The 24,776-nt window shown below is 48.9% G+C and overlaps 1 protein-coding gene across 1 annotated transcript in view; it reads left to right on the top strand.

The window, feature by feature from the left end:
• The first annotated feature begins 1,825 nt into the window (after positions 1-1,825).
• LOC144160058 (carboxypeptidase M-like) overlaps positions 1,826-24,776 on the top strand; it is a 44,801-nt gene continuing 21,850 nt past the window's right edge. Inside the window, exon 1 of the mRNA XM_077691696.1 lies at positions 1,826-2,885. Within this exon, the coding sequence (XP_077547822.1) occupies positions 1,849-2,885 (1,037 nt within the window). The 5' untranslated portion in view covers positions 1,826-1,848. The remainder of the gene's footprint in view (positions 2,886-24,776) is intronic.

Below are 24,776 nucleotides of genomic sequence, written 5' to 3'. Positions count from 1 at the left end.
CATTCCCCACATCAAGGAATATCAGCATAAATGTCTCAAAACAATGAATATCCTTAAGGTCCTCTCACACCAATCGTACGGTTCCGACAAAGAACTCCTCCTACGCCTGTATAATGCTTTGGTTTGGTCTCGTTTGGGCTATGGCAGTGTGGTGTATGGCTGAGCGACTAAAACAGCGTTTCGAATGCTCCCACTACGCTACTACACTTGGGGCTACGTCTTGGGTCGGGTGCTTTTCGCACTAGCCCGGTACAAAGTTTGTATGTCGAGTGTAACAAGTGGTTCCTTGAGAACCAACGGACGTACATGAACTTGCTTTATGCTTTTAAAGTTTCATCGCTGAATAACCATCCTTTTTATCCTGTCTTTAACAATACATCCACATCTCTGCTGTTTGTAAATCGCCCATGCGTTCCTCTGCCCTTTTCACTTATAGTGAGAGAGCGAGCCTCGGATCTGAACGCTTCGTTTTCAGGTGTGTACAGATCACCCTTTTCAGACATTTTACCGCATTGGCAAGTTCGCCCTGTGTCCTGTGACCTTATATGAAACTTGACAAAACCGGGTACCCACGTTTAAATACCCATGTGCAGAATTTCACAGTGACGCTTCTAAAACCTCCGCTACGGTGTCCTGCGCTACTCGTGGTCCGAATTTCAATAGAGCCAGAAGCATTAGTATACAGACAACCATTTTTTCAGCAGAAGCGTAATTTTACTCATTGTACAACACATTCTTGAAAATCAAATTCCTAATTCCATCATCTATACAGATTCCTTGGGTGCTGTTCGTGTACTATCATCGCACAAGCCCCCAAAAAACCACATAGTAGTTAACCGCGTGTTAAACAGCCTTATGTCGGTCTATGCGCAAAAGCATGAGCTGCTCCTCTGCTGGGTCCCAGTACACTCTTGGATCGCTGGCAACGAGTTGGCAGACGAGAGGGCCGCTGCTGTTGCGCTCGGGAACACTGTAGAAATAACAACGGTACCCTATACAGACCCCAAGCCACACATAAGACAACACTTGCGCAGAATATGGCAAACACACTTGGATGAACAGACAGACAACAAACTACTTGTAATAAAGCCACACTTTGGACTGTACACAGCTGACTCACACAACAGACACACGGAAGTCGCCTTGGCTAGGCTACGGATAGGGCACACCCATGCAACGCACTTGCATCTGCTCACGGGATCTTCAAGACCCCAGTGCAGAGGTAGTAGTTCAATAGTTCACATACTCATTCAATGCAAGGCGCTAGACACCACACGATGCAAACATTTTCCTGAAGTGTACAGACAAAATAACACATCCCACTACATCCATCCCCCTTCTTGGCAGGCAAACCAATGTTTTCTAACAAACGTGTTTTTCAGTTTTTATCAGACATCAAATTTTTACAGCTTCTTTCATATCATGCATAATCATCCTGGCCCTATACACTAGCCATCTTCATGCATTCGCTTCCCTTTTGTTTTTACTGAGACAATTTAGTATTTAATTGCACATCTATTCTCATCAAATAACTTTGTTTTTGGCGCTCTTTGCCCTTGTTGGCCTTGCGCCATTAAACCCAAACCATCATCATCATGTTCTCAGGAGTTTATAAGTATATATTTCGCTCTGTTGTTTTTTTTCTTTGCAGAATTCCCATAACGGAATTCCCATAATTACCGAATGGAGTTGCGCGAAGACATCTTGTACATGATTCTAGTAATGCTCGTGGAGCACGTGTCACATCCTCGGAAGCATATTTATTGCAATCATCATTGTCTTCTTCACACAATCATTCCTATCGGCGTGTTCAATGTAGGGTCAACTGTGGCAGCTGAACGCCGTGCCATGCTGCGTCTGGTCCTCCTAGTGCTACCCGTTATGAGCGGCCTTTACGCGCCTCTGAGCGCGAACGACGAAGGCAACCTGACATACCGCAGCATCCAGACGCGGCGCGACACCATTCGTGACCTGCACAGCGCGTTCCCCGCACTCAGCCGACTCGAAGTCGTGGGCAAGGTTGCCGGCAGCCCCGTGTACGTGCTCATCATCTCACGCAAGCCACGCCATCGGTTCTTGTTGCCTCGTGTCTACCTGCTGGCGGATTTCCCAGCCGGAAGCGAACAGCTCATACGACTTGCCTCGCACCTGCTGCAGGAGTATGACCAGGACGAGGCAGTGGCGCGCGTTGTCAATGGCACCGAGGTGCACATCATCTTCTGGTTGGAGCCGATCACAGTGCGGGGGACGCCCAAAGATGACTGCTCGGCCGACGACCTGGGCGGCGATGAGCTGGCGGGCTTCCCCGACTACTTCAATGATAAGGCCGCGACGATCACCGACGACAGTCGCTTGAGCGAGCAGGCTCAGCTGTTGGCGCAATGGATCAGGCGCGGCAGGTTCGTGCTGGGCGCGCACTTGCGTGGTGGCGACGGCGATGTGGCCGTGGCGTACGGGTTCCGCAACGGGTTCCTGGGTAGAAACTCGCCCATCGCATCTCCCGACGAGGACGTGCTCCGGAACCTGTCGCTAGGTTACGCGCAGCTGCAGCCCGAGATGAAGAAGGGGGCGCCGCATTGCCCCGGAGGCCATTTGCGGGGCTTCCCCGGTGGTGTGACGAGCGCGGCTGCTTGGAAGAAACGCCCCGGTTCGGTGCAAGACTACGCGTATGTGCGGGAGGGCACGCCTGTGCTCGACTTGGTGATCTCTTGCTGCCGAGTACCAAGCGAGCAGACGTTACGCAGGCTGTGGATGGACAACAAGGACGCCATTGTTCACCTGCTACGGGAAGTCCAGCGAGCCCTCCGAGGCTACGTGAAGGCACCTGATGGAACGCATATTCCGGGAGCCCTGCTCACTATACGTGGGAGAAACGTGGGATTCAGGTTTGTGGTGACGCTTGTTCTGATGCTGGAAGCTTTGTCCGACTACTTGCAAAAGCTTTGTTGAATGCGTGTTCGGCACCGCCTGGAACGAGAACGAGAATATTGGTGTTTCCTACGTTAGTGGAGGAACGGGTATACACGGATTTAAAATTAGCCACGAAATGATTATAAAAAATGTTGGCATTTAACCGTCGCAGGCAGGATGGAGGCGGCATTGTAATACCTTTGGAAAAGGCTCAACGTGCAAGCTTTGCTCCGCTCTAGTTTCTCGCAAGATAGATGCAAGCCTTTCTTCAGTTCACCCACGAAACACGGCTATATGGTGAAGTTTTCGGTGAAAATTCTAATTTACAGATATCTGGGATTTACGCACCGAAGTTCACCTGCACAATCTTTAACGTACGCCAAATTGCCTACACATCGAAGTTTGTTGTCGCACTCCACCAGAAAAACATCCGCAGCGGTCGAGACCAATTACGAGTTCCGAAGCTTAGCAACACAATGGTTTAGACGCACAGCCATCTCAGATGAGAAATTTTAATGCCAATGTATCATACGTCCAATGTTTATAGCATGAAATAACGCTATAATTTAGACGTAGTGATTTTTAAATGTATTTTGGGGGGAGGGGGCTATTCAGAATATTTTCTGGCGGCAGCTGGCATTTATATTAGCTAGTTTTTATACAGAGCTTTTCAGATGCTTTAAGCATTGCCCCTGAGCTTAATCGTCACCTGGACACATTGTACTAACTCTAAGGACGGAACACAGAAGAAAACCCAAACACAGGACAAACGCTAGAATTCAACTGAGATTTTTACTAAACACACATACACTCCGGCTCGTCGGCGCGTGCTCCAGAAAAAAGATAAGGACTAGAAGAGGGAGCTTATTCATGTTACATGCGTGCGCGTCAGTCTTTGAGGAACCACATTTCCTAGGACAATGCCGCAGAAGGGGCGTACACATGGGTGTGCAGCAGGCTTGTACGTCTGCATACACAAGATAAAAAAGTAGGCTTGCTAGTTAGGTGGGTTGGGAGTGTTCTCGGTCCGCGAAGAAAAATAATTTCTCTGTCAGAATGTAGGCCAGGGCGTCTATACCCGCGTGATCGATGTTCAGACCAAGTTTACTTATTGCTTCTTGTGGCATTTTTGAACTACCAGCCGTGCAAACCAGTTTTCCAGACCCGTATATATGCCTTGCTCAGGCTGATTACCGCATTTACCATCACATCACTTTAGCAAGGAATCTAAGGGTCTGACAAAATGCTGCATGCTGGTTTTAATTAGGGGATTACGCGTCGAACACGCCTTTAAAACTCCTCTAGCAATTTACACGATACGGAGATAATGGAAAGGTAGGAATATAGTACAGATGAACATTTAAATTTCTAGTGTTGATGAACACAGCCTGGCTGGCTGATAATCTAATCTAGTTGAGTAGAAACTCAGGATTCCGTGTCTAAAGGTCCAACGAGAAAAAATATGTAACAAGACGAAAGGTCCAGCAGCCGCTCTTTCTTCTCGGTGAATCGTTTACCTCGTTGGACAGTCAGGTTCGGTTGGACCTTCTGTCTCAGTGGATCTTTCGTCTCGGTGGATTTCAAGCTCCATTGGATCTTCTGTTTCTCTGGATATTTCGTCTGGGTGATATTGAGGCTCTTCCGTATAATATGAGCATTCGAAGCACTCTACAATAACCTTCACTGCCTAATTTTGAAACATAAGAGTGAGAACGTCTTCGTTTCGATTGATTATGCAGTGAACACGCCGAAACTCCACACGTTATAAGACCCGCCATAGTGGATGACTTCGGATTAATTTTGACCACCGGGGAACTTTAACGTGTACCGAAAATCTCGAATACACGGGTGTTTTTGCGTTTCCCCTCCATCGGAAAAGCGGCCGCCGCGGCCAGAAACGGAACCCGCGTCCTCGTGCTCAGCAGCACAACGCCTTAGCCACTGAGCCACCGCGGCGGATAAGTCTGCGTTTAAGGTGCGAATATATAACTTCACCTAAATACACTCTAGTTCAAATTTAAGTATACTCCCTGCTTTAGCCATTCCACGTGGTCCGGAACGCTATTTACGAACAGCTTCACAATGATAAAATTAGGAGTTTACGAGATATAGGCTATCACTCTCGGACCGACTGGAGGACACCACCAAGAAATTATTTTGCGGAAGCGCTGAGTCCTCCTTTATGTCTGTGTTTGCGTGTGTGCATGTGTGCAAGATTTGTTCATTTCATCTTAGCAAGAACGCGTCAACCTCGTACCTAAAAATAATATGTTACCAGAAACTAACTCAACGTCTTTCCCACCTCATACCCTTGCAGCACTTTAAGCAAGCGTAATGGAAATCTGGGAACATTCAGTTGCTCAATCATGCACTTAGCTATCTTCATTTATAATTGAGGTGGCTTTGTGCGAGTGCGCAAATCGCCTTTACGCTCTTCAGATAATTTCACATTTTCTGCGTGGGAGACTAACTATTTATAAAAATCAGAAAATGTCCCATTTTACTGTGCCACCTTCCGAGCCTACGCAAGACTGTGCGCTACACCGGTCTCACCAGACAGAATGGATAAAGCCTGAAAGGTTGAGTTTGGTGTTTCAGTGATTGTTGAACTGTTTTAAGGAGCTGAGTAAGTTATATAAGGGCGGGAGATTGACCCGGAGGGCGGCAGTGCAGTGGAATTATACTAACCATCGATAAAAGTGTTGCTCTCGGGCCTCGATTTCCCAGCCACCGACCATTACGGTGTTGGGACGGCAGCTCGATGAAAGCCTGTCGAGTTCTTTATCACAGCTCCGAGACTAAGCTTCGCGATTCATTTCAGTCCACTTCTTGCAAAAGCCGAATGCATATATTTATGGTAGGATTGCAGCGGTACGTTTTAAGCGGCCTGTGGGACTTCAAAGCACTATTTCGATGTTTTAGCGTTTGGCGATACCTGCGTTAAAAGTTTTGGCTATGGTGTTGGCCGAGGGTTGCAAATACCCGCCAAATTCCTCAATCATGCAAATTTGATGGATAACGGGTTTTTTTCGGAGAGCAGGAATAGGCACCCTAAAAACAGGGATGGCCATACACATATGCGGACCCCCTGTGACGTTGTGCCATACACATCACCTTGTGTGTTTATGGAAATCCAAATACCTTAAGAGGACACTGAAGTGATTTGTAAACATGGCCGGATTACTTGCGCAAATTGTACTCTGGAGTCCCTAGGCCAGGTTTCGACCAGAGTGGATGCGTTTACGTGACTTCATTTAGTAGGAAAATTAATTTGAAAGTGCTGTTCTAATTTCTGCATCCTCCTTGCCGATTTTCTACGACGTTTCGTATGACGCTTACTCTTGTAGGCTTAGCTTGACTGACTGCGTCATATACGGCGGCTCGCTGACCCACCGACGGTCAGTAGGCCGGCCGCTGGTGGCTCGTCGCAATTCATTCGCTCGACAAGCGTCGACAAGGTTTGTGTCCACAATAATGTGGCTTTACTTAAAAGACGAACTCAATGTATCTCTACACTCGCGCATATTCAGTACGTATATTGGCTTACGATACTTTGCTGACTCCGCTTCACTGAAACTGTAAGCTGCATTTGCCCGTGCAACTGGTACTCTAGAAGAAAATTTAAGCAATAAAAAGTGGGAGAAGATTCAGCGACATTAATGTGGGGGATAAGCAAATAAAATTAACCAATGCTTTTTTGTAAAATGTATAACCAAGGCATGGGAAACACCTTTTGCCCAGGATTAACTAGCAGGGAGGTCAGCAGCACGACCGTCCATTTGGAATCTCTGTTTTCCCTGCTGAAAAAAGCAGTTGCTAGAAATAACATATGTGTCGGAATTTGAGCAACACAAAAAAAGTTTTTTTAAGCTGCATACATCAAAAATCTTATTGAAAACATGCTTGCGCGAAAAAAGAAGGTCGCTTGGTCGGACAAATGCCGCTTATATCAACTATAAACCATTGATCGTTGCTTTGCTTTGTGCTAGAATGCGGTGTTTTTCTGGGATGTTTTGCAACCAAGTGTTAAAAATGGGCATGTAAATTACCCTTTACATAATGCGGTTCTCGCCTTTTCGAGACACTACTGCAGTGCCCCTATGATATATTTTTTGGTGGGATGGTATAGTTTGTAGAAGAGCTGCATGACTGACCGGTATGCGGAAACCCCTCGCCCAACGAAATCCGCCTTTTTTGAGCAGGCTACATTGGTGCAGAGCATTAAAGGTACACTAAAGGCAAATAGCAAGTTGGGCTCATACGAAAGTTCAACTGCCCCGGATCTTTCGCAGCGTTCATTCGGCTGCGAAAGATGCTTTAATTACCGAGAAATTAGACATTGAAAACCGCATTTCATTCCTCGTGCCGTTTCATGACGTTTAGCGTGACGTCAAAGGTTTCCGGAAGCTAGTGAGACAGCGGTGTGCTCTAGCAGGAAAACTAAACCCTGCCGAGTGAACCACCGTGGCCGCAATAGCCAGAGGTCGCGCTCTCGGCGAATATGACAAAACAACTTGCCCGCCCTACACTTCCGTTACCTCCCACTCTCTGTGCGTCAATCTTGGTGCCGTACGGGACATGAGATGGTGGTTAAACACTGTGAATGTTACGCGTGTCCTGTTACTTTCCCTACAAAACATCTAGCGGACAGCGCAACCGCAGAAAGAACGACGACAGGGGCGCTCTTTTGATTTGCATTCTCGTTATAGATAGACAGATTTTAGTCGCCTCGATGCACTTGGCTTAACAACGTGGCGCCATCTGTTCATTTAACTTGTAACATCATGCAACCTTAAATTTTTTCCGTCGCGATATGATAACGTTTATTGCGCCATCTGTTGAATGTTTTGCGAAGCGAGTTGCCGACTAACTCATCTGCCTGAAGTGTGCCTACAGCTGTTAAGAGCGCCCAAACCACCCCTAACGAACACTTTGGGGCCAGTATGGAAGGGAAAACGTGCATAACAATTTTACCTAAGTATTCACCGTGTAGTGGAAGCATAGCAGCACACAACACCCTCAATAAAAACCCCCGGTTTGACGCACACATTTTATTGGAGTTCAAGACAATACAAAAAAACTTGCAGAGACATCTATGTTTGTATCCTTAGACGTAAGGCGTGATATCGATACTTCGACTCCCACGGAGGGTTTTCGTAAGTAGTTGCTGCCTTTCCGATCTATGCTTCACGAGCACCAAAAGTAATCGAAGATACAAAGATTACCAACGGGGGTTTTTAATCGGCGTGTGCCAGGAAAGACAAAGGCTATTTTCCCTTCAGTAGATTAAAATGTAAGCGGGAAAGGTTGACGATGCGAGGTTTTGGTCAGTTTGAGAGAAGAGTCGTCAGTGTCAGTGTTTCAAAATGTTTATTCTGTGATTTCTAGGCCCCGCTGAACAATTTTGCTTTTACGAATAGAGAGAGAGAGAGATAGTTAAGATCTCTGCTCACGAATAAATAGTTGTGATTTGGGAATACGTGGTAAAGAGATGACAGGGAACTCAAGGGTGGAACCTGAAGACTATAGGGCGCCAAATGCAGCAGCTCCGTCTCTCGCCCTCTCACATGAGATGAAGCCGGTCAAATGTGCCTTCCATGTCTCGAGTTCTCCCTTGACCCCTTGATATTGGTGGTATGCGTGAAGAGAGTGGACGCTTCCCGGATTTTAGCAGATTACGATGTTTTAGCAGATTACGAAATAAAGAATTGAATTGAATTGAATGTTTCTACCTGACACGTCAACGCACATACATTTGCAGATTCTGGTGTTGGTTTTTCGTTTACAAAGTTTGTGATTCTTCGACATTGCGGCCTTGTTGCGGCAAGGGGGAAAGACGATGTTCCTAGGCATAGGATGGGGATTCGGTCTTAATATTTTTCGAGGAGGGCAGTGTGGTAGTCGTGGTCACAAAGATCACGGTATGTAAGTTCGTGTGCCTCTTGGTCAGTGCGTCCTTCTCTTCCAGACCATTGGATCCGGGTGCCCAGGTGAGGTTGCTAACTTTTTGCATTGAGGATGAGAATATCTTACAGAAGTGCTTAGGCATTCTGCCTGCAGAAAACTGTAATGTCCTTCGAGAGTCAGTAACGAGTTTACGCTTCCATTTGATACTTCCGCTATTCGGATTGCCGAGAGGGTGGCTCCAACTTCCACTTCTTTCGTCCTGTATGTTGGAGGGTCATGCAGTCAGAAAGATTTCCAGAGTGTCAACACCGACAATTTCAGCTTGCGCACGACAATTGCAGCCTCGTGCTTTCGTACATCCCGGAGTGGGCATGTACTGCGGCCTCGTGATTTTGAAACCTTACCCGAATGAACTTGGTCCTGCCATATCGCCTCTTCCTGTGTACGATTGGGTCCATAGTTTTGGTGCAGGAGAGTTTTAACGCGAAGTCGTTGGATTGGTGACACATTTATCCTGGCGTGCAGTAATTTCTTTTCAAACAGGGGGGCAACCTGTCTTCTGTACGATGCCCCCCTCTCAGATTTTTCTTTTCCGTCCGCTCTCTTGGTGTTCGGAGAGTGCTTTCTCATATTTCTTGAAACGCACTAGGAAAAGACAAGTTGAGGACATATTCATCGTCATTATTTTCACTAACATCCTATTTATGACGACTGCAGGGTGAAGGCCTCTCCCATTGACCTTCACCCGCACCTGTCCTGCGCTTCTTTGGTCCATTTTTTGCCCTGAATATTGTTCTTTTATCCCTATGGCATTCCCCTTCGAGACCCTTCTATACTCGTGGGCAACTTTCTGTGGCATTCCAGTCAAGGTTACAGGGCCGAAACACGCCGTTTCGCTGCGCGCCTGGAAGTAGTTCAACAGAAATAATGAGCTGTCTGTAACCTAATCTATTAAAATATAGTTCTTATGCTGAACCTTGGATCAATAATGCGACCAAACTACTAGCCAGAATATATGATACAGAGGGAATTATTTTTTTTTATTTTGGGACGTTTTTGGTTGCTACGGTCGCCACACGCGTCGCAACGGTTCTTTTCCGAAAAAGAAACATGGCGTCCTTATCGGCGGCCTTCGGAAACGCGACACTATATTCTCCGCAAACGATTTTTAACAAGCTCGAGAAGCAGAAGCTCGCAAAAGAAACGAAGCAAGTGGTTTGTGACGTGTATGCCTAACTGAGACGGATGCAACCGGGACTCTCCGTCGTTTCCGCAATCCGTTTGGTTAGTTAGATTGCCGGCGTAAGCGAGCGGGTGCGTAAGGGTGTATGCTCGCTGCTCTTTCGGTTATAGGGCCCACGCTATTTAAAGGAGCCGTGAAGACAAAACACAAGTTTGTGTTCTTCGAAAGATTTCGTGTTTGATAGTGCCCCAGCGCTTGTCCGAATGCAAACGATGCTTTATTCGCTGAGAAATTAATTAATGTAAGTTAAACTTTTGATTTTCCCCCTGAATCGTGCGTTTTCGTGGTCTCAAATGACATCACAGGGCCTTGTTTACCGTTAGTGGACCTAGATGGCACCACCACACCACGGCAAGCCGTTTTCTGCCCTTGGTTTGTTTGTGAACGTATTTGTACCTGGCTTGTTTTGTTCATGGAGACAATCGTTTCGTGAAACATGGTGCTCGCTCGACAAATACGGTAACGTAAGACATCGTCGCTTGCGTCAATCGGCCAGTGTCGTCTGAAACAACCCCAAAGCCCCGCAGTCCTGTGCAGCTAAACCAAGCATAGTGCGCGCAGTACCAACAGCAGTACGCAATGGTATTTCTGTGTTTACGTGTGCTTTCGTAACTTCCACTGTTTGGCCCACGATTCTTAGTGCTTTAAAAAGAATGTACCCTAAATTTAAACGCAAATAGCTGGTTTGGCAAGCTTGCAAGCTCTTCTTAATTTGCGTTTGCTTTTCCCGCCCTTCGCCTATCGCAGAGCTGTCTGGTATGACATCATAGGTTCTGCTGCGGGAAATGAACTAGTGGGTCGCATGACCATTCCCTTTCTTTCTAATTATGTAGATTATTTGAGGGACGTTTATGTTAAAAGTGGTGTCAGCAGGATTCTAACGAGGCAATCTTTTGAATCAACCAAACTTGTGTTTTCTATTCATGGCTTTTTAAGTACGCTTCACATGATGGTGGCGCTGTTCAGTTTTGAGCTCCAGAAGAGTTTACCAATCAGTGCAAGCCGTCAAAGCTGCAGCGCTGATAAAATTGCTTCACTTTGAACGACACCGAGTTTGGCGGTATAGTACACGGTCGGTGTGCGTCCTCCAACCAAAGCGTTGGCTTTTATTTACAAATAAACGAAGCGTGGGAAAGGGGACGCCAATATGCCTGCATGCTCGGTGATGGTGGTTCAGCGCACTCAACGAAGGAGCTCAAGGGAATGAATGAACTGTATGAAATGCGTATCTGTCACGCCGAAACTGAAACCGAAGCCAAATAACTGGGAACTACTTTGGCTCAGTAACACAAAGCCGTTACCTCGCACTTCCACCTCCCACCATGGCTTTTTCTCCATTGCCACAGAAAGTTGTCCCAGAGTATATGGATGTCCATTCGGCTAGCCTGGTGGTTAAGCCGTTGTTAGTTTGTCTTTCGGTCAAAATTGCGACGTTGAAGGCTGCCTCATATGCCGTTCTCATGATAGTGATTCTATCACTTTCTTTGGTGCGGGTAAATTGTGGTACCTTAGGGTTTGCAATATTCTGCTCAATATCAGTGTCTGCGTGAGTCTTCTCGCTTCTTATCCTCTTTTTCTTGCTTTGCTCTTGGTTGGGCGTTTTGTTTGTGGGCTAAAGATCGGTTAATTGGTTAAACATTTTTGACGGTTGTGAGTTTGACACCACCGCTTGTCTCCGGAGCCACGCTGAGCATTCTTATGTGACTTTTCTCTTGGAGGACACCCGTACTGATTTGCCGGGTGATTTTTAACTCGGCCATGCGGCGCCATTTTTCGTTTGCCAGACGGAGCTTATAGCGAAGACAGAGCCGTCGGAGTACTGCAAAGTATTTGAAAACCTAAGTGATTAGAATCTATACATTGGGCTTTATTTTAGTTCTTTTCTGGTTATAATATATGCCTTCCTTGATTTCTGAGAGACTGCCGTTAATCCTGTTCTTGTTAGGTCACCCAATGTTGCTGCCGGCATAAGTTCCGGTGGAAAACACAGCGCGTTGGCTCAATGGGTACGACGTTGCGCTGTTGAGGTCAAGGAGGCGGGTTCGATTCCCGGCCGCAGCACCCGTTTTCACAAAAGCACCATTGTACCGATATTTCAGCGCACGTTAAAGTTCGTAAGGTGGTCTAAATTATTCCCGACACGTTCACTACGGCGCGCCTTGTATCCTACGTGTAGCTTTGGCGGATCAACTACCGGAAATTTATATTCTTTGATCTTCTGGTAGGAACACGCTTTAGTGTGATGACATAAGTGTCGGACACGGCTGGCGATCGTGTCTTCCGAGCATGTTACCACCTAATGGGCATAGAACTCAGGCAACTGCTGAAATCATGTCCTTTCTTTCGTATCCGCCGCTGTAGCATTGTCCACTTTCCGAACTTGAGTTGCCGTTGCGCCACAATACAATTCGGCGGAGCCCTCCAAACTGGTTGCGTAGTCGTAGCTTCCGGGTGGCAGCCGTGACGTATTTTCGTGGACACCTGATGAGTACGGCTGATAGCGGACGGCTAGCAGGTACGGCGAAACCAAAAAATGAGCCTAATAACGCTATCGCATTAAAATGGTTTCGAACAAACACATCGTCACGGCATGTGCTTCGAGGCCGAAGCGCGAAATTAGCAGGCGATCAATTGCCTCCTGCTCGTCGTAAGGGTGGCACTCGGTTCTTGCGATTTATGGGGCCAACAAGTCACTTCACTCCTGCCCAAGCGGAGATGGTTTTAAAAAATCTAGCGCACGCTCTACACACTCGGGGTGGAGTTGAATCCTCGCTAGTAATAATTGCAACACAGTGAGCACAGTTCCACCCGCAGGAGCACGCCGTCGCATTCCATCGTGAAGTGAATGCGACTACAACACACACACAGCTTCGGCCACCGGCCTGGCTGTAAATTTGTTTTTTTTAGTTAATTTGTTTTTGTACAGTCAATAATGTCTATACTTCATTCACCATTTTGCGCCGCAACCATGATTGCATTATGAGCGAGTTTAGAGACTGCGTGCAACCAGGCACTGACGCGCTGCAAGTTCCAGTTGGCATGGTGTTGACATAACACCGACAGCTTGCAGGACCAGTGCCGAATACGCCGACTGTCGTCCTCGTGCGAACGCACCTTTTACTTCACATAGACGAGCCCGGAAGTCTCCGAAGTTGAGGGAGAAGCCCCCGCAGTGAGAGTGCCTCCGATGGCGCGGAGGCCGTCCAGCCACTGCCTACGATTCAGCTAGTGAACGTTACGACTTAAGCGAGGCTGGCAGCCTTATCTGACTTACTATGTATACAGCCTACAACTACAGCCAACCAGCGATAACGTTGGACGCCAAGCATGTTGTTGCGGGGAACCCAAACCGAAACTGGTTTGAACAACTCTGCAAAAATAAACGCCAACAACTATTCAACTCAGAATTTGGGCTAGTTGGTGATCCGATTTCGACATGGTAAAAAGCGCGACAAGACTGGAACACAAGAAGAAACAGTCACACAGGACAAGCGCTAGACTAGCGCTCGTCCTGTGTAGCTGTATGTGCTTGTTTCCCTGTCTTGTAGCACTTTTTCTCATGATGAAGGCAACAACTACATTCGGATACATGTGCTGCTTGCCAGTAGTATTAAAATTTCTGAACGTTTTACAAACAAAATTGCGACCCACCACTCGAATGCATGAAATTTTAAATGTTGGACGTCGCCCAATCACATCGCAAGACGAATTTCCGTCAGTGCTCTCGTGGTTGCGGCAGAGGCTAATTTCGCATGGTATTCTTTCTGATTTCGGGCTTTATAGGTTACATACTGCTTTATCGACCGGATAAACAATGAAAAATTAGCTTATTCGAGCCAGTCTATGCAATGAAGACACAAAAAGAAGTCTAACAAATTCACTTCAGTGACCCTTTATTGGAACACTGAAGTGTCTCGTAAGCATTGTGAGATTATTTGTGCAGATTAAAGTCTGAACTCCTATCGACCATGTTTGGACTACTCTGGATGGATTTGTGTGAATTTATTTAGAAGAAAAATAAATTCCACAGTTGTGTATTTTCTGCGTGCTTCTTTCCGTTTCCCGCGACGTTTCCAATGAGGGTAATTTGTCTTTCAAGGCGACTGGGCGATGTTTAACATTCTAAATTTCATGAATAAGCTCTTGTGTTTTTGTCAATGCTAATGTTCCTTGAGGAGAACATTAGTGCTATTGGCAACAAGAGTAATTGTCAATATGCAGCGATTTTTGTTTATTTTTGGAGAGTTCTTCAAAGCAGTATCGATTTTGGTTGAGCCGTACAAACTGTCCATGGATTCTGACGTTATCTACGATCGCGGATTAGCCACACGTCCGGAATCGTCATGACCAGCGATTCACATGTCGTTGACTGCGGAAATGGGCCGTCAAAACCTTCTAGCACCACTTCCAGCTCGCAAGGAAGGTCGAGCCGACGTGGACGCAGTGGCTGAACGCCAATGCTCCAGTTCATCAGATATGCTGAACCGCGGGGCGTATCTCCCGCACCTTCGGACTTCACCTACATGCCTTTTCTCCGTAGTATGCGTCGCGCCATGGGCCAATACGAAAAGGCCTCCGCCCTGGATTTGAACACACACAGTGAGATGCGCTCGAGTTGTGCTTCATTGGTTTAAGCTACGGCAACACGCAACCAGGCTTAGAAAGAAGACGGACATAAGTCGAGACCCACGCCGTCATGTCGGACATTTCTGTTTATTTGTTGGACTGTATCATGTAGAGCTGCTAAGCTGAGCATTGTTTGAATAACGTTTGTGCAGTCAGCTTTCCCCTATCCCCCAGAAATATCTGATCAGCAGCTACTTGCCTTCCTTCGAGAGACGGGTGCCCATCTCTACCTGTAAATAGGTTATTTTTATGTCAACGGGATTTCTACCAAAAATAATAAAAAAAGCTACTGTGCTTCTTCAGGCAGTATTATCTATCGGAAATTTGTGGCCGTGCTGAAGAACGGTCTGCTATTTCACCCTGCGAAACGTTTTACGGTTTACAATAAAAGGTTCAGTTGATTTCATTTCCTTACTACGTGGGCTAACCCCCCTTTTAATTGGCTTTAGGTTTTCTACCAATCCAACACGTATATGCAAAGTACGGCTTAGCGTATATGCAGCATACAGCTAAGTGTCGTAAATCTGTAAATTGAACGACACTTGCTAGCTAGAAAGAGATTTAGTAGTTTTATCGAAACACCGACTGGGCGCTGCGGTCGACAAAGTGAGCGAACGTTCCTTACCACGGCTCCCGTAATTTTCACAATGCGGCGCAATCATTAGTTACCGCGGTATAATTAGTACCAGAATGTTCGTTAAGGTACGGGGCATCGACCGATACCAGTTTCGCCCAAGCGGTACGTGATTCTCCCAAATTTTTCGGACTCTGAAAGTTGCACGGTGCGGGCGTGCAGCGAAGCCTAACGCTAGGCTTCGCACGAGTACGGCCCCCGGGGGCGCCGGGCCCGGCCGCTAGGCCTAACCCGATGAGTACGACCAAGATGGCGGCGGCAACCACAACGATGGAAGTGTGCGCGCCACAGGAGCCCAGTGCAACGCCGGCGCTGTTCGTTGGCAGTCACGGAGGAAGAACGAGCGTCGAGGTCAACGGCCACGACATTGCAGCCGAAGGAACCAGCGGCTGGAAGGCGGCCGGCAAGAGACTCAGGCTAGTCACCACGCCAGGTGAGCGTCTCGACGAGCCCCGCGCCGCGTCGGACCGACAACCTAGGCCTAGAGAAAGGGCTAACTTCGCGAAGCGAGTGGCCGCGACGATCACGAAGGCAGCACGAATGCCGGCAGTCGTGCCGAGGGGCTCGTTGAAATAAGGCAGAAGTAAGGGTTGGCAGTCAAGAAAACCTCGGAAAGCAAAGGGGAGGATATGGTAGGTCAGTGAAACAGATACAGAATTTGGAAAGAACTGCCAACTGCCAACTGCCAACCCTTATTTCCGTCTTATTTCAACGAGCCCCACATTTCCTATTCTGATTCGCTACATTCATAGCGAGGGCCTCTGATCTGGCAGTCCTGGTGCCATAAGGAGCTTAAGAGAGTTCAACGCTGGTCGACCCCTCTCGACATCTCGTAGACACTCGAGTCACGGCCCGGAGGTTAAAAAGAAAGTCCCCTTCACCCGACAAGTCGGAGTGGCGCTGGCAACCACCCCCAAGCACAGGAAAAAATTATATTGACATAAATACCCCAGAAAGGGGAGGGGAAAATGGCCCCCCGGTAGCGTAGTGGTTATCGCACCACACCGGGAGGTCGTGAGTTCGGATCCCACCTGGCGGGCATTTTTTCTCCACTTTCTTTCCAAATTTTTTATCTGTTTCACTGACCTACCATATCCTCCCATTTGCTTTCCGAGGTTTTCTTGACTGCCAACCCTTGTTTCTGTGTTATTTCAACGAGTCCCTCATTTCCTATTCTGATTCGCTAGATGCATAGCGAGGGCATCTGCTCTGGCATTCTTGTTGCCCCAGGGAGCTTAAGAGCGTTCAACGCTGTTCGACCACTCTGGACATGTCGTAGACACTCGAGTCACAGCCCGGGGGTTAAAAAGAAAGTCCCCTTCACCCCGAGAAGTTGGAGTGGCGCTGCCTACCACCCCCAAGCACAGGAAAAAATTACACTGATATAAATACCCCAGAAAGTGGAGGGGAAAAATAGCCCCGCCGGTAGCGTAGTGGTTATCGCACCAGACCGGTATTCTGGAAGTCGTGGCCTCGAATCCCACCTGGCGGGCATTTTTTCTGCACTTTCTTTGCAAATTCTTTATCTGTTTCACTGACCTACCATATCCTCCCCTTTGCTTTCCGAGGTTTTCTTGACTGCCAGCCTTTATTTATGCCTTATTTCAACGAGCCCCTCATTTCCTATTCTGATGAGCTACATGTATAGCGAGGGCCTCTGTTCTGGCAGTCTTGGTGTCATAGGGAGCTTAAGAGCGTTCAATGCTGGTCGAACACTCTCGACATGCCGTACACACTCGACTCACGGCCCGGTGGTTAAAAAGAAGGTCCCCTTCAGCCCGAGAAGTCGGAGTGGCGCTGGGTACCACCCCCAAGCACAGAAAAAAATTACATTGACATAAATACCCCATAAAGTGGAGGGGGAAATAGCCCCTCCGGTAGCGTAGTGGTTATCGCACCAGACCGGTATTATGGAGGCCGTGGGTTCGGATCCCACCTAGCGGGCATTTTTTCTCCACTTTTTTTCTTCCCAAATTCTTTATTTGTTTCACCGACCCACCGTATCCTCCGCTTTGCTTTCTGAGGTTTTCTTGACTGCCAACCCTTATTTCTGTCTTATTTCAACGAGCCCCTCATTTCCTATTCTGATTCGCTATATATATATATATATATATATATATATATATATATATATATATATATATATATATATATATATATATATATATATATATATATATATATATATATATATATATATATATATATATATATATATATATAATGCAGAAGATTGGCAACGTTCACCGGAAGAATCAAGACCGTCACCAATCCCCTGCGGGAGATGTGCGCCACTTTATCGTCGTCGGTAGCAGAAGCCGAATATTGAAGCCGCACCGCCATCGCCTGGAGCTGCGGGGTTCTCTCTTGCTCTGCTTCCTCCAAGCGTCGACTGTGCTCGGACTGTACTCGGCCTGTGCCCTCCTTGTCTTTCGCCTACACAGCAACCCTTGCCAATAAACCCCATTTCAAGTGGTGGAGGAGCCGGGGTCACGATCCAGTCCTGGAACTCCGGAGCCGAAAGCTGCCCGAAAGGATGACCAGCGAAGCCAACCAAACCGCTACGCCCTCGCCTCGGCCTGTGATGTGCTCTGTTGCTGTGCGTGAGCGAGACCCGCCAGACTTCAACGGCACTGACGAAAACGACGCGGAAGATTGGCGCGAAACCTTTGAGCGGGTGAGCGCGTACAACCGGTGGGACGATGTTTTCAAACTCACTTACGTGAGCTTCCCCCTCACCGGCGTCGCTGAGGTGTGGTTCAAGAATAACAAGAGCCGCCTTAAGACATGGGCTGAATTTAAGGACGAATTCCTTGCGGTTTTCGGCCGTCCAGCTGTGCGCAAGCTTCAAGCAGAGCAGCGCTTGCGCTTAGGTCGGTGAAAACTTCACCAGTTACATTGAAGACGTCCTCGACCTGTGTCGGTGCGTCGACCCCTCTATGCAAGAAGCTGAAAAGATCAAGCACATCTTGAAAGGAATAGATGACGACGCCTTCCAAATGCTTTTGTCGAGGGACTTACGCACCGTCACCGAAGTCATTAACATGTGCCGAAGCTTCGATGAGTTACGGAGGCAATGGGCCCTCACTCGACGATCTCTTGTACAGAATGACTGTGTGTCAAGTTTGTCAGGGATTCACGCAGATCCTTCGTTGCTTTCGCAAATCAAAGACTTCGTGCGGGAGGAGGTGGCCCGTCAGTTGTCTCTTCTACCTGCCGCGGCAAAGCCTGTGTCGACGCTAGGACCTTCTCTCGAGCATGTGATCCGAGATCAAGTTGCCGAAGCACTTCCGCCTTGTCCGCAATACGTGCCGATTGCCGCGCCAATCACATACGCCAACATCGCCGCAAGACCATTGCCGCAGTCAACCCTGACGTACCAGCCGGCGTTTCCGGTGCAACCTCGAGCTGTCCCAACTGTGCCTCCACCTCCACGGTTTAATTCCCAGGCCGGTGGTCCGTGGCGTACTCAGGATAATCGTCCTATTTGCTTTGCTTGTGGAGTACCTGGGCACGTCGCACGCTACTGCCGCCGCCGTCCGCCGTCATTATGGGACGCTACACATGCCGGTTTTCCGCCGTCGGCTCAAGCCCAGGCGCCACTTCGCTCGCCGACTGAACCTCGCTCTTCGGATCGCACCACATTTACTGACCGTCGTCCATCTTCCCCGCGCCGTCGCTCGCTTTCTCCGATGCGACGGCGTCCTGGTAACGAAGACACGGAAAACTAGTCCCCGCAGTTCCCGAGGCAAGAACTGCGCTGACGTCGAAAAGTACAAGGCCTCACCCTCCTTCGTCCCCTACTAATGTTATCGACGTTACCATAGAAGGTTTTCGCACTGTCGCCCTGGTAGACACGGGAGCTGCTTTTTCCGTCATCAAAGCCGATGTATGCCGTTTATTGCACAAAGTCACGACGCCTCTTCAAGGACTGTCGCTCCGAACCGGAAGCGCTCACAACATTGAACCAATGGCCGTTTGCACGGCTAGAGTCGTTATTCAGGACGTGCTGTACTTCATTGAACTCATTGTGCTACCGGCGTGTTCCCACGACGTCATATTAGGGTGGGACTTCCTTTCACGTCATAACGCAGTGATCGACTGTGCGCGCGCAGAAGTTGAGTTTTCTTTCTGTGACGCACTATTTGATGACAGCAAAAGTGCCGTCACAACCAAACTTGTCATGGCAACCGACACAGACGTCCCGCCCTATTCTTCTATTTGTGTGCCCGTGCGCTGCGCATCCACGACTGACGCCACGGCGCTGTTTACGCCCTCTGACGTTTTTCTCCGCCGCAAATGTTTTCCCCTGCCGTCTGCCCTCCTTACTCTCAGCGCCGGAACGGGGAACATGTTTGTCACTAACGTGTCTTCGGCGCCGTGCGTCCTTCTGGAGGGTGAAACACTTGGCACCTTGGACTACATAGATCCTGGTCGCGTGATAGCCATTCCGGACCGCACTTCTCAGGTTCAGGTTGCCGGACTTGACCCATGTCCGCCTGGGGCGGAGCCTTCGACTGATGTTTTTCTTGCCTCTGTTGACGACGGTCTAGACCCTACCCAGCAAGTCCAACTTTTGGCGCTGCTTCAACGATTTCAACCTTCATTCGACTTGTCCCAAAGCGAACTTGGCCGCACATCTACAGTCAAGCACTCCATCGACACTGGTACCAGAAGCGCCAACTACGGGGGGACAGTGGGGCTCGTGTCCCCCCCCGGACGGCTTTACGGGGGGGGCAGAGCCCCCTCCGGCCCCGGCTGAGCATTTTTTAAGGGCTTGGCTCGGCTCTGCGCCCGTCGACATCGGACTGTTGGCCATCCTGTCTGGCAACTATTGTTTACAATAGGGGTTGGGATCTTGAAAGACAGTTCCGTCCTCCCGATGGGCAGGGGAAAACGCAGGGCCATGTCGCTTTTCTTCACGGTGAGTTAGATGTGCTCAGTGTGCGGATTGTTGACAACAATGTAGCGCGGCGCTTGGCTATGGTGGCTAGACGGGTGGCCCTTCTAGCCACCATAGCTTGGCTTCAGCAGCACGGCAGCAAAGCGACATTTTACGGGAGCATAGGTCGGCGCACTCACTCGTGAGTACACTCATTTGTACTCATTTGTACTCAAACTCACGAGTGAGTACAATGATGAGTGAGTACACACACAGATTAAAAAAGTGGGTATACAGGGGTAAGTCCACTACTCGTGAGTACAGATCTCATGAGTACACTACTCATGAGTATGAGTGCTCATGAGTACAATACTCATGAGCATGAGTACTCATGAGTATGAGTACTGGTGAGTTTGGTACTCATGAGTACACAGTACTCATGATTACAATACTCATGAATACTGCATTTTCGAGTGCTTGCACTCGTGAGTACAGCAATGCAAACAAGTTCATCACAAACTCAAGTCTGGACGCACGTGTACGAGTTTCAGACATTTAGCGGTGGTGCTGTGCTGCTTAACTCTCAAGGATGGTAAAATCAGGCAACGAAAACTGCACCTCCCTCCTTTGCCTGTCCTTGTTTGGCGCTGTTAGCGTTTTTCGGCGGTCGCTCGCTAAGGGGTCGTGGTGAAAAGAGAAAAAGTTGGGGGTTAGGTCCCGGTGGGAAGCGCGGCCACAGTTGCTGTTTCTACGGCACCTGTTGATTGGAGCAGTTATTTTTGTTTACAAATGCGCGGCCCTGGAATGCGTAGCTGCTTCGTTGCGCTTGCTTCATTCAAATTGTTTTAGGGGAAGCGATGGGGGCTGCTCACAATGCATGCAATACGCGCACCGAAGTCGCCCTTTTTCAGCCTTAAGCAGTTTCCATAGATGCTCGTTTCCATAGTCGTTTCGTGAGCGGAACCGCCCATTTAAACAGTCACAGTTAGTTTACGTGATTCGCGTCAAATTGACTGCATGGTTTGCGTCAACCACATGGTTTTATTAGGCTCCTGCTTTGAAACTGTTTGCTCAGGTTTGGTAGGACTAAGTCCTGGTGCTGTCCATTTACAAGTGAGCATATAGCCCCAGCGTGCAGGTTGTGGGTTGTTAATCGGACATCATAATGTGCAGTCGAACGCGTGTGACGCCTTGTTTCGCCTCGCATATTTTGTCGAACAGCGCTGGCATCCTGCTGGAGGAGCGTCTTGCTTTCGAATGCAAACCCTATGCGCTGCTTCTTGTTTATGCCACCGTGTAATGGTGAAGCTGACGACGACGGTGAATTTCGGTGGTTGTTCTTCCCCTACCTTCATCTGCTGTTTACTGGCGGGGCAACCACTCCTCGCTAGCAACTTGTGCCGAGTTTAAGCTCGCACTGTGGAAGGCCTCGTGAAAGGACCGTTTTATATGATGAATGCCAACGCCAGACGTTGGGGTTTTACCTTTAGCTCGCGTCTTGGAACGTCTCGTAAAACATGTTGCTTGCCCATAACGACGTCACCGCACTTTCTTATCGATAGCTCGCAGCTATCAGCGCTTCTCGAACCAAGAGCTTCAGATTTCCACTGTGCAACCAACGCACCAACACGGGAATACAGTGACGTCACTGCAAGCTATCACGCCTCCGAAAAGCCTGTCTGCAAACTTTGTTTTCGAGGAAACAAAGCACGCGAGAGCAGTTGGCCAGTGCTGTAACGGCTGCCAAGCACCGGCAGCAACTGGGTGCACTGCGGCCGTCGACTGCGAGCGATACCCGCTCCAAGCCTCCGAAACACATACTCATACACTGTTGGGACTGGGCCATCCCAGCTCAGTCACTACTGTTGCGACGTTGCCCTGCCCAGTCCGCTATCGACGTGGCGCAGACCATAGCGACGAAGTAGCCGAGCTGACGGTTATTTGAAGGAGCATTTATATACAATATATACAAAGGTAGCTAGAGCGTTACATGGTTAAGACAAGAGCGATAGCACTTCTCAACTCAGGGCCTTCGATGAGATGCCGCCGCACCACCGCTGCTTCCGGGCTGGTTTTATACCCTCAGGGTTCCGTTGCAGCCGCGTGCAGTTCCAAAGTCTCCAGTCGGAGCTATCACTGGCCGCATTATGAATCTGGCGAATGGAGGCGAAGCGATTGCGTCAGCCGAGCCGCCACGACCGGGAAAGGGAAGGCGACTCTGCGGCAGCGTCTCCAGGCGCTACTTGCTGCGTGTCTGCGGGGATTAGTTCGTCCCAGGCATGATTTGGTCTAGCCGTCGCGATGGGAAAGGGAGAGCAGACTCGGCGGCTCCTTTCCCGCCAAATCGCGGCTCGTCTGACGCGGGTGGTTTGGCCTAGGCACGAATCAACCCTGCCATCGGCACGTCACCAGGTGCAGCGAATTTGTGTCGGGCGCGCTGGCACAACACACACACGGATACAAAAATAAGTGGTCAAAGTCAGACCCGTTTCGGGGGCTCTTAACGGAAATGAACATAGCAGCGCGTAGCGCCCCTGTCGTGTCCCTTTCTCGTGTACCTTTCTTTTTACCCCAGACCTGCCCATTAAAGAAAAACAAATCAACTCGTTTTTTTTTGTGCTGATGGTTCAGTCATGCAATATTTTTGAATAAATGTGACCAGTAAAACACATATTCAAAGAAATTTCTACTGGATGCGTCAAACCACTGAAGTTCACGGCTCATAGATTTGCGGGACGCCTTATTTGGGGACACCTCGTAGTTATCCGACACAATGTAAAAGGCCCTCGCTGCTGCAGGTGCCCCTTATGATGATGATGATGGTGATTAGTGGTAGCCTCTTTGTAGCGGGGTGATGACGTGTCATCTCATAGGGACCCCCCCACCGCTTCATCCCCCCCTCCCTTCGCCGCTTCGAGGCGCACTCCAGGTCTGCCCCCCCCGCCCCCCCCCCGCAAAAATAAGAAGTCTACGCCATTGACTGGTACCCATGCCCCCCTCCGGCAGCGGCCTTATCGCGTTTCCCCAGCTGAGCGCCGCACCATCGAGCAGCATGTGGACGACATGCTTCAGCGTGGAGTTGTTCGACCCTCAAGCAGCCCGTGGGCATCTCCTGTCGTGCTCGTCAAAAAAAGGATGGATCCATTCGCTTCTGCGTGGACTACCGTCGCCTCAACAATATCACGCGCAAAGACGTCTATCCGCTTCCACGCATTGATGACGCTCTGGACAGCTTGCAGGGGGCAGAGTTTTTCTCGTCTCTTGACTTGCGATCCGGATATTGGCAGGTACCTATGGCCGACGCAGATCGCTCGAAGACGGCATTTGTCACCCCTGATGGATTATATGAATTCAATGTTATGCCGTTCGGGCTGTGTAACGCCCCGGCAACATTCGAACGCATGATGGACAATATTCTGAGGGGACTGTCACAAACTCGAGCGTACGACGTCTAAAAGTATCGTATAAATTTTTCATTTTATTGTACAGCGCCTAACTCTTCTTCAGTCGTCCGATTCATCCAGTTGGGTTCTATTCGGCCCGAGAAAGGGCTGGAACTTTCTCGAACGAAGCGACAGTAACGCGATCACCCGCCGGCTCGCCGGCGAGAAAACAACAAAAATAAAACCTCCGTCGCTCCAGTTTCGTCGAAGCTTCCAGTACTTTCGAGGAGGTGCGCGTGGCCTTGCCAGCTCTAAAGAGCGTCGAAGATTCTAGAAGGGAGAAGAGTGAAGTTATTCGCTGACGGCGGCGGGCGCGTGGTGTGTTGTGCTCTCCCTCTCCGCGCCGGCGCGCCGGCGCGCCTATAAAAAGAGAAGCCGCACCTAAACCCACCAGCTACGTTTGGACGTCGTGATTAACAACTGCACCTGCCAAGTTGTACATCACACCATCGGCGACCCGCGCCCTGGAGGACTCCAACGTGCTCCCGGGCCTCGAATGACCGTGATCGTCTCGGACGGCCTGGCCTACAGCCAAGCCACGCTTCCCAGGTAGCCGACTCGCCTCCGACAGCGGTGCATCGTCCGGCCCGGTCGGTGAATATGCTGGGACTCTGTCTCTCATATGCATCGAACTGTTCATTTTCTTTTAGTTAACTGCTCCGATTTGTAATATTCATTTCTGAACGCTCCTGTTTGTATCATTTTGTCGAATTGGACTGTTTCTTGTTTTTGAATTCCATCTAAGTTGCCTGTTATTATCGATCTGCTACCTCGTGCTTGTGTTTGTAACTTGCCTGTTTAAATATAAGTCCTTGTGCTGTTTTCCGTTCAAGGCTCTTGCTCATTCTTGCCGCTCTGGTCGGCGAAAGCCGCACATCAGACGGCCACCCCCTTTGTCACCTGTGCCCTGTAGATTCGGTGGGGTTTGTTGGCTCTCTTGAGTCGACTCCCCATATCTTCTGACAGTGCACCCTAATTTAAGGAAACGGGTGACAGGGACTCAAGTGGAAAATTTGCTTGTGCTACTTAGACGACATTGTCATTTTTTCTGCCGATTTTCCGACGCACCTTCAGCGCCTAGAACAGGTTTTAACATGTTTTTCTCGAGCTGGACTACAACTGAACCTAAAA

This window comes from Haemaphysalis longicornis, unplaced genomic scaffold (assembly GCF_048455015.1).
Source record: "Haemaphysalis longicornis isolate Haplotype H1 unplaced genomic scaffold, Haemaphysalis longicornis Haplotype H1 scaffold_1, whole genome shotgun sequence".
Classification (NCBI taxonomy): domain Eukaryota; kingdom Metazoa; phylum Arthropoda; class Arachnida; order Ixodida; family Ixodidae; genus Haemaphysalis; species Haemaphysalis longicornis.
The sequence above is the reverse complement of the archived record's forward strand: the minus strand, read 5'-3'. Positions and strand labels throughout refer to the sequence as shown.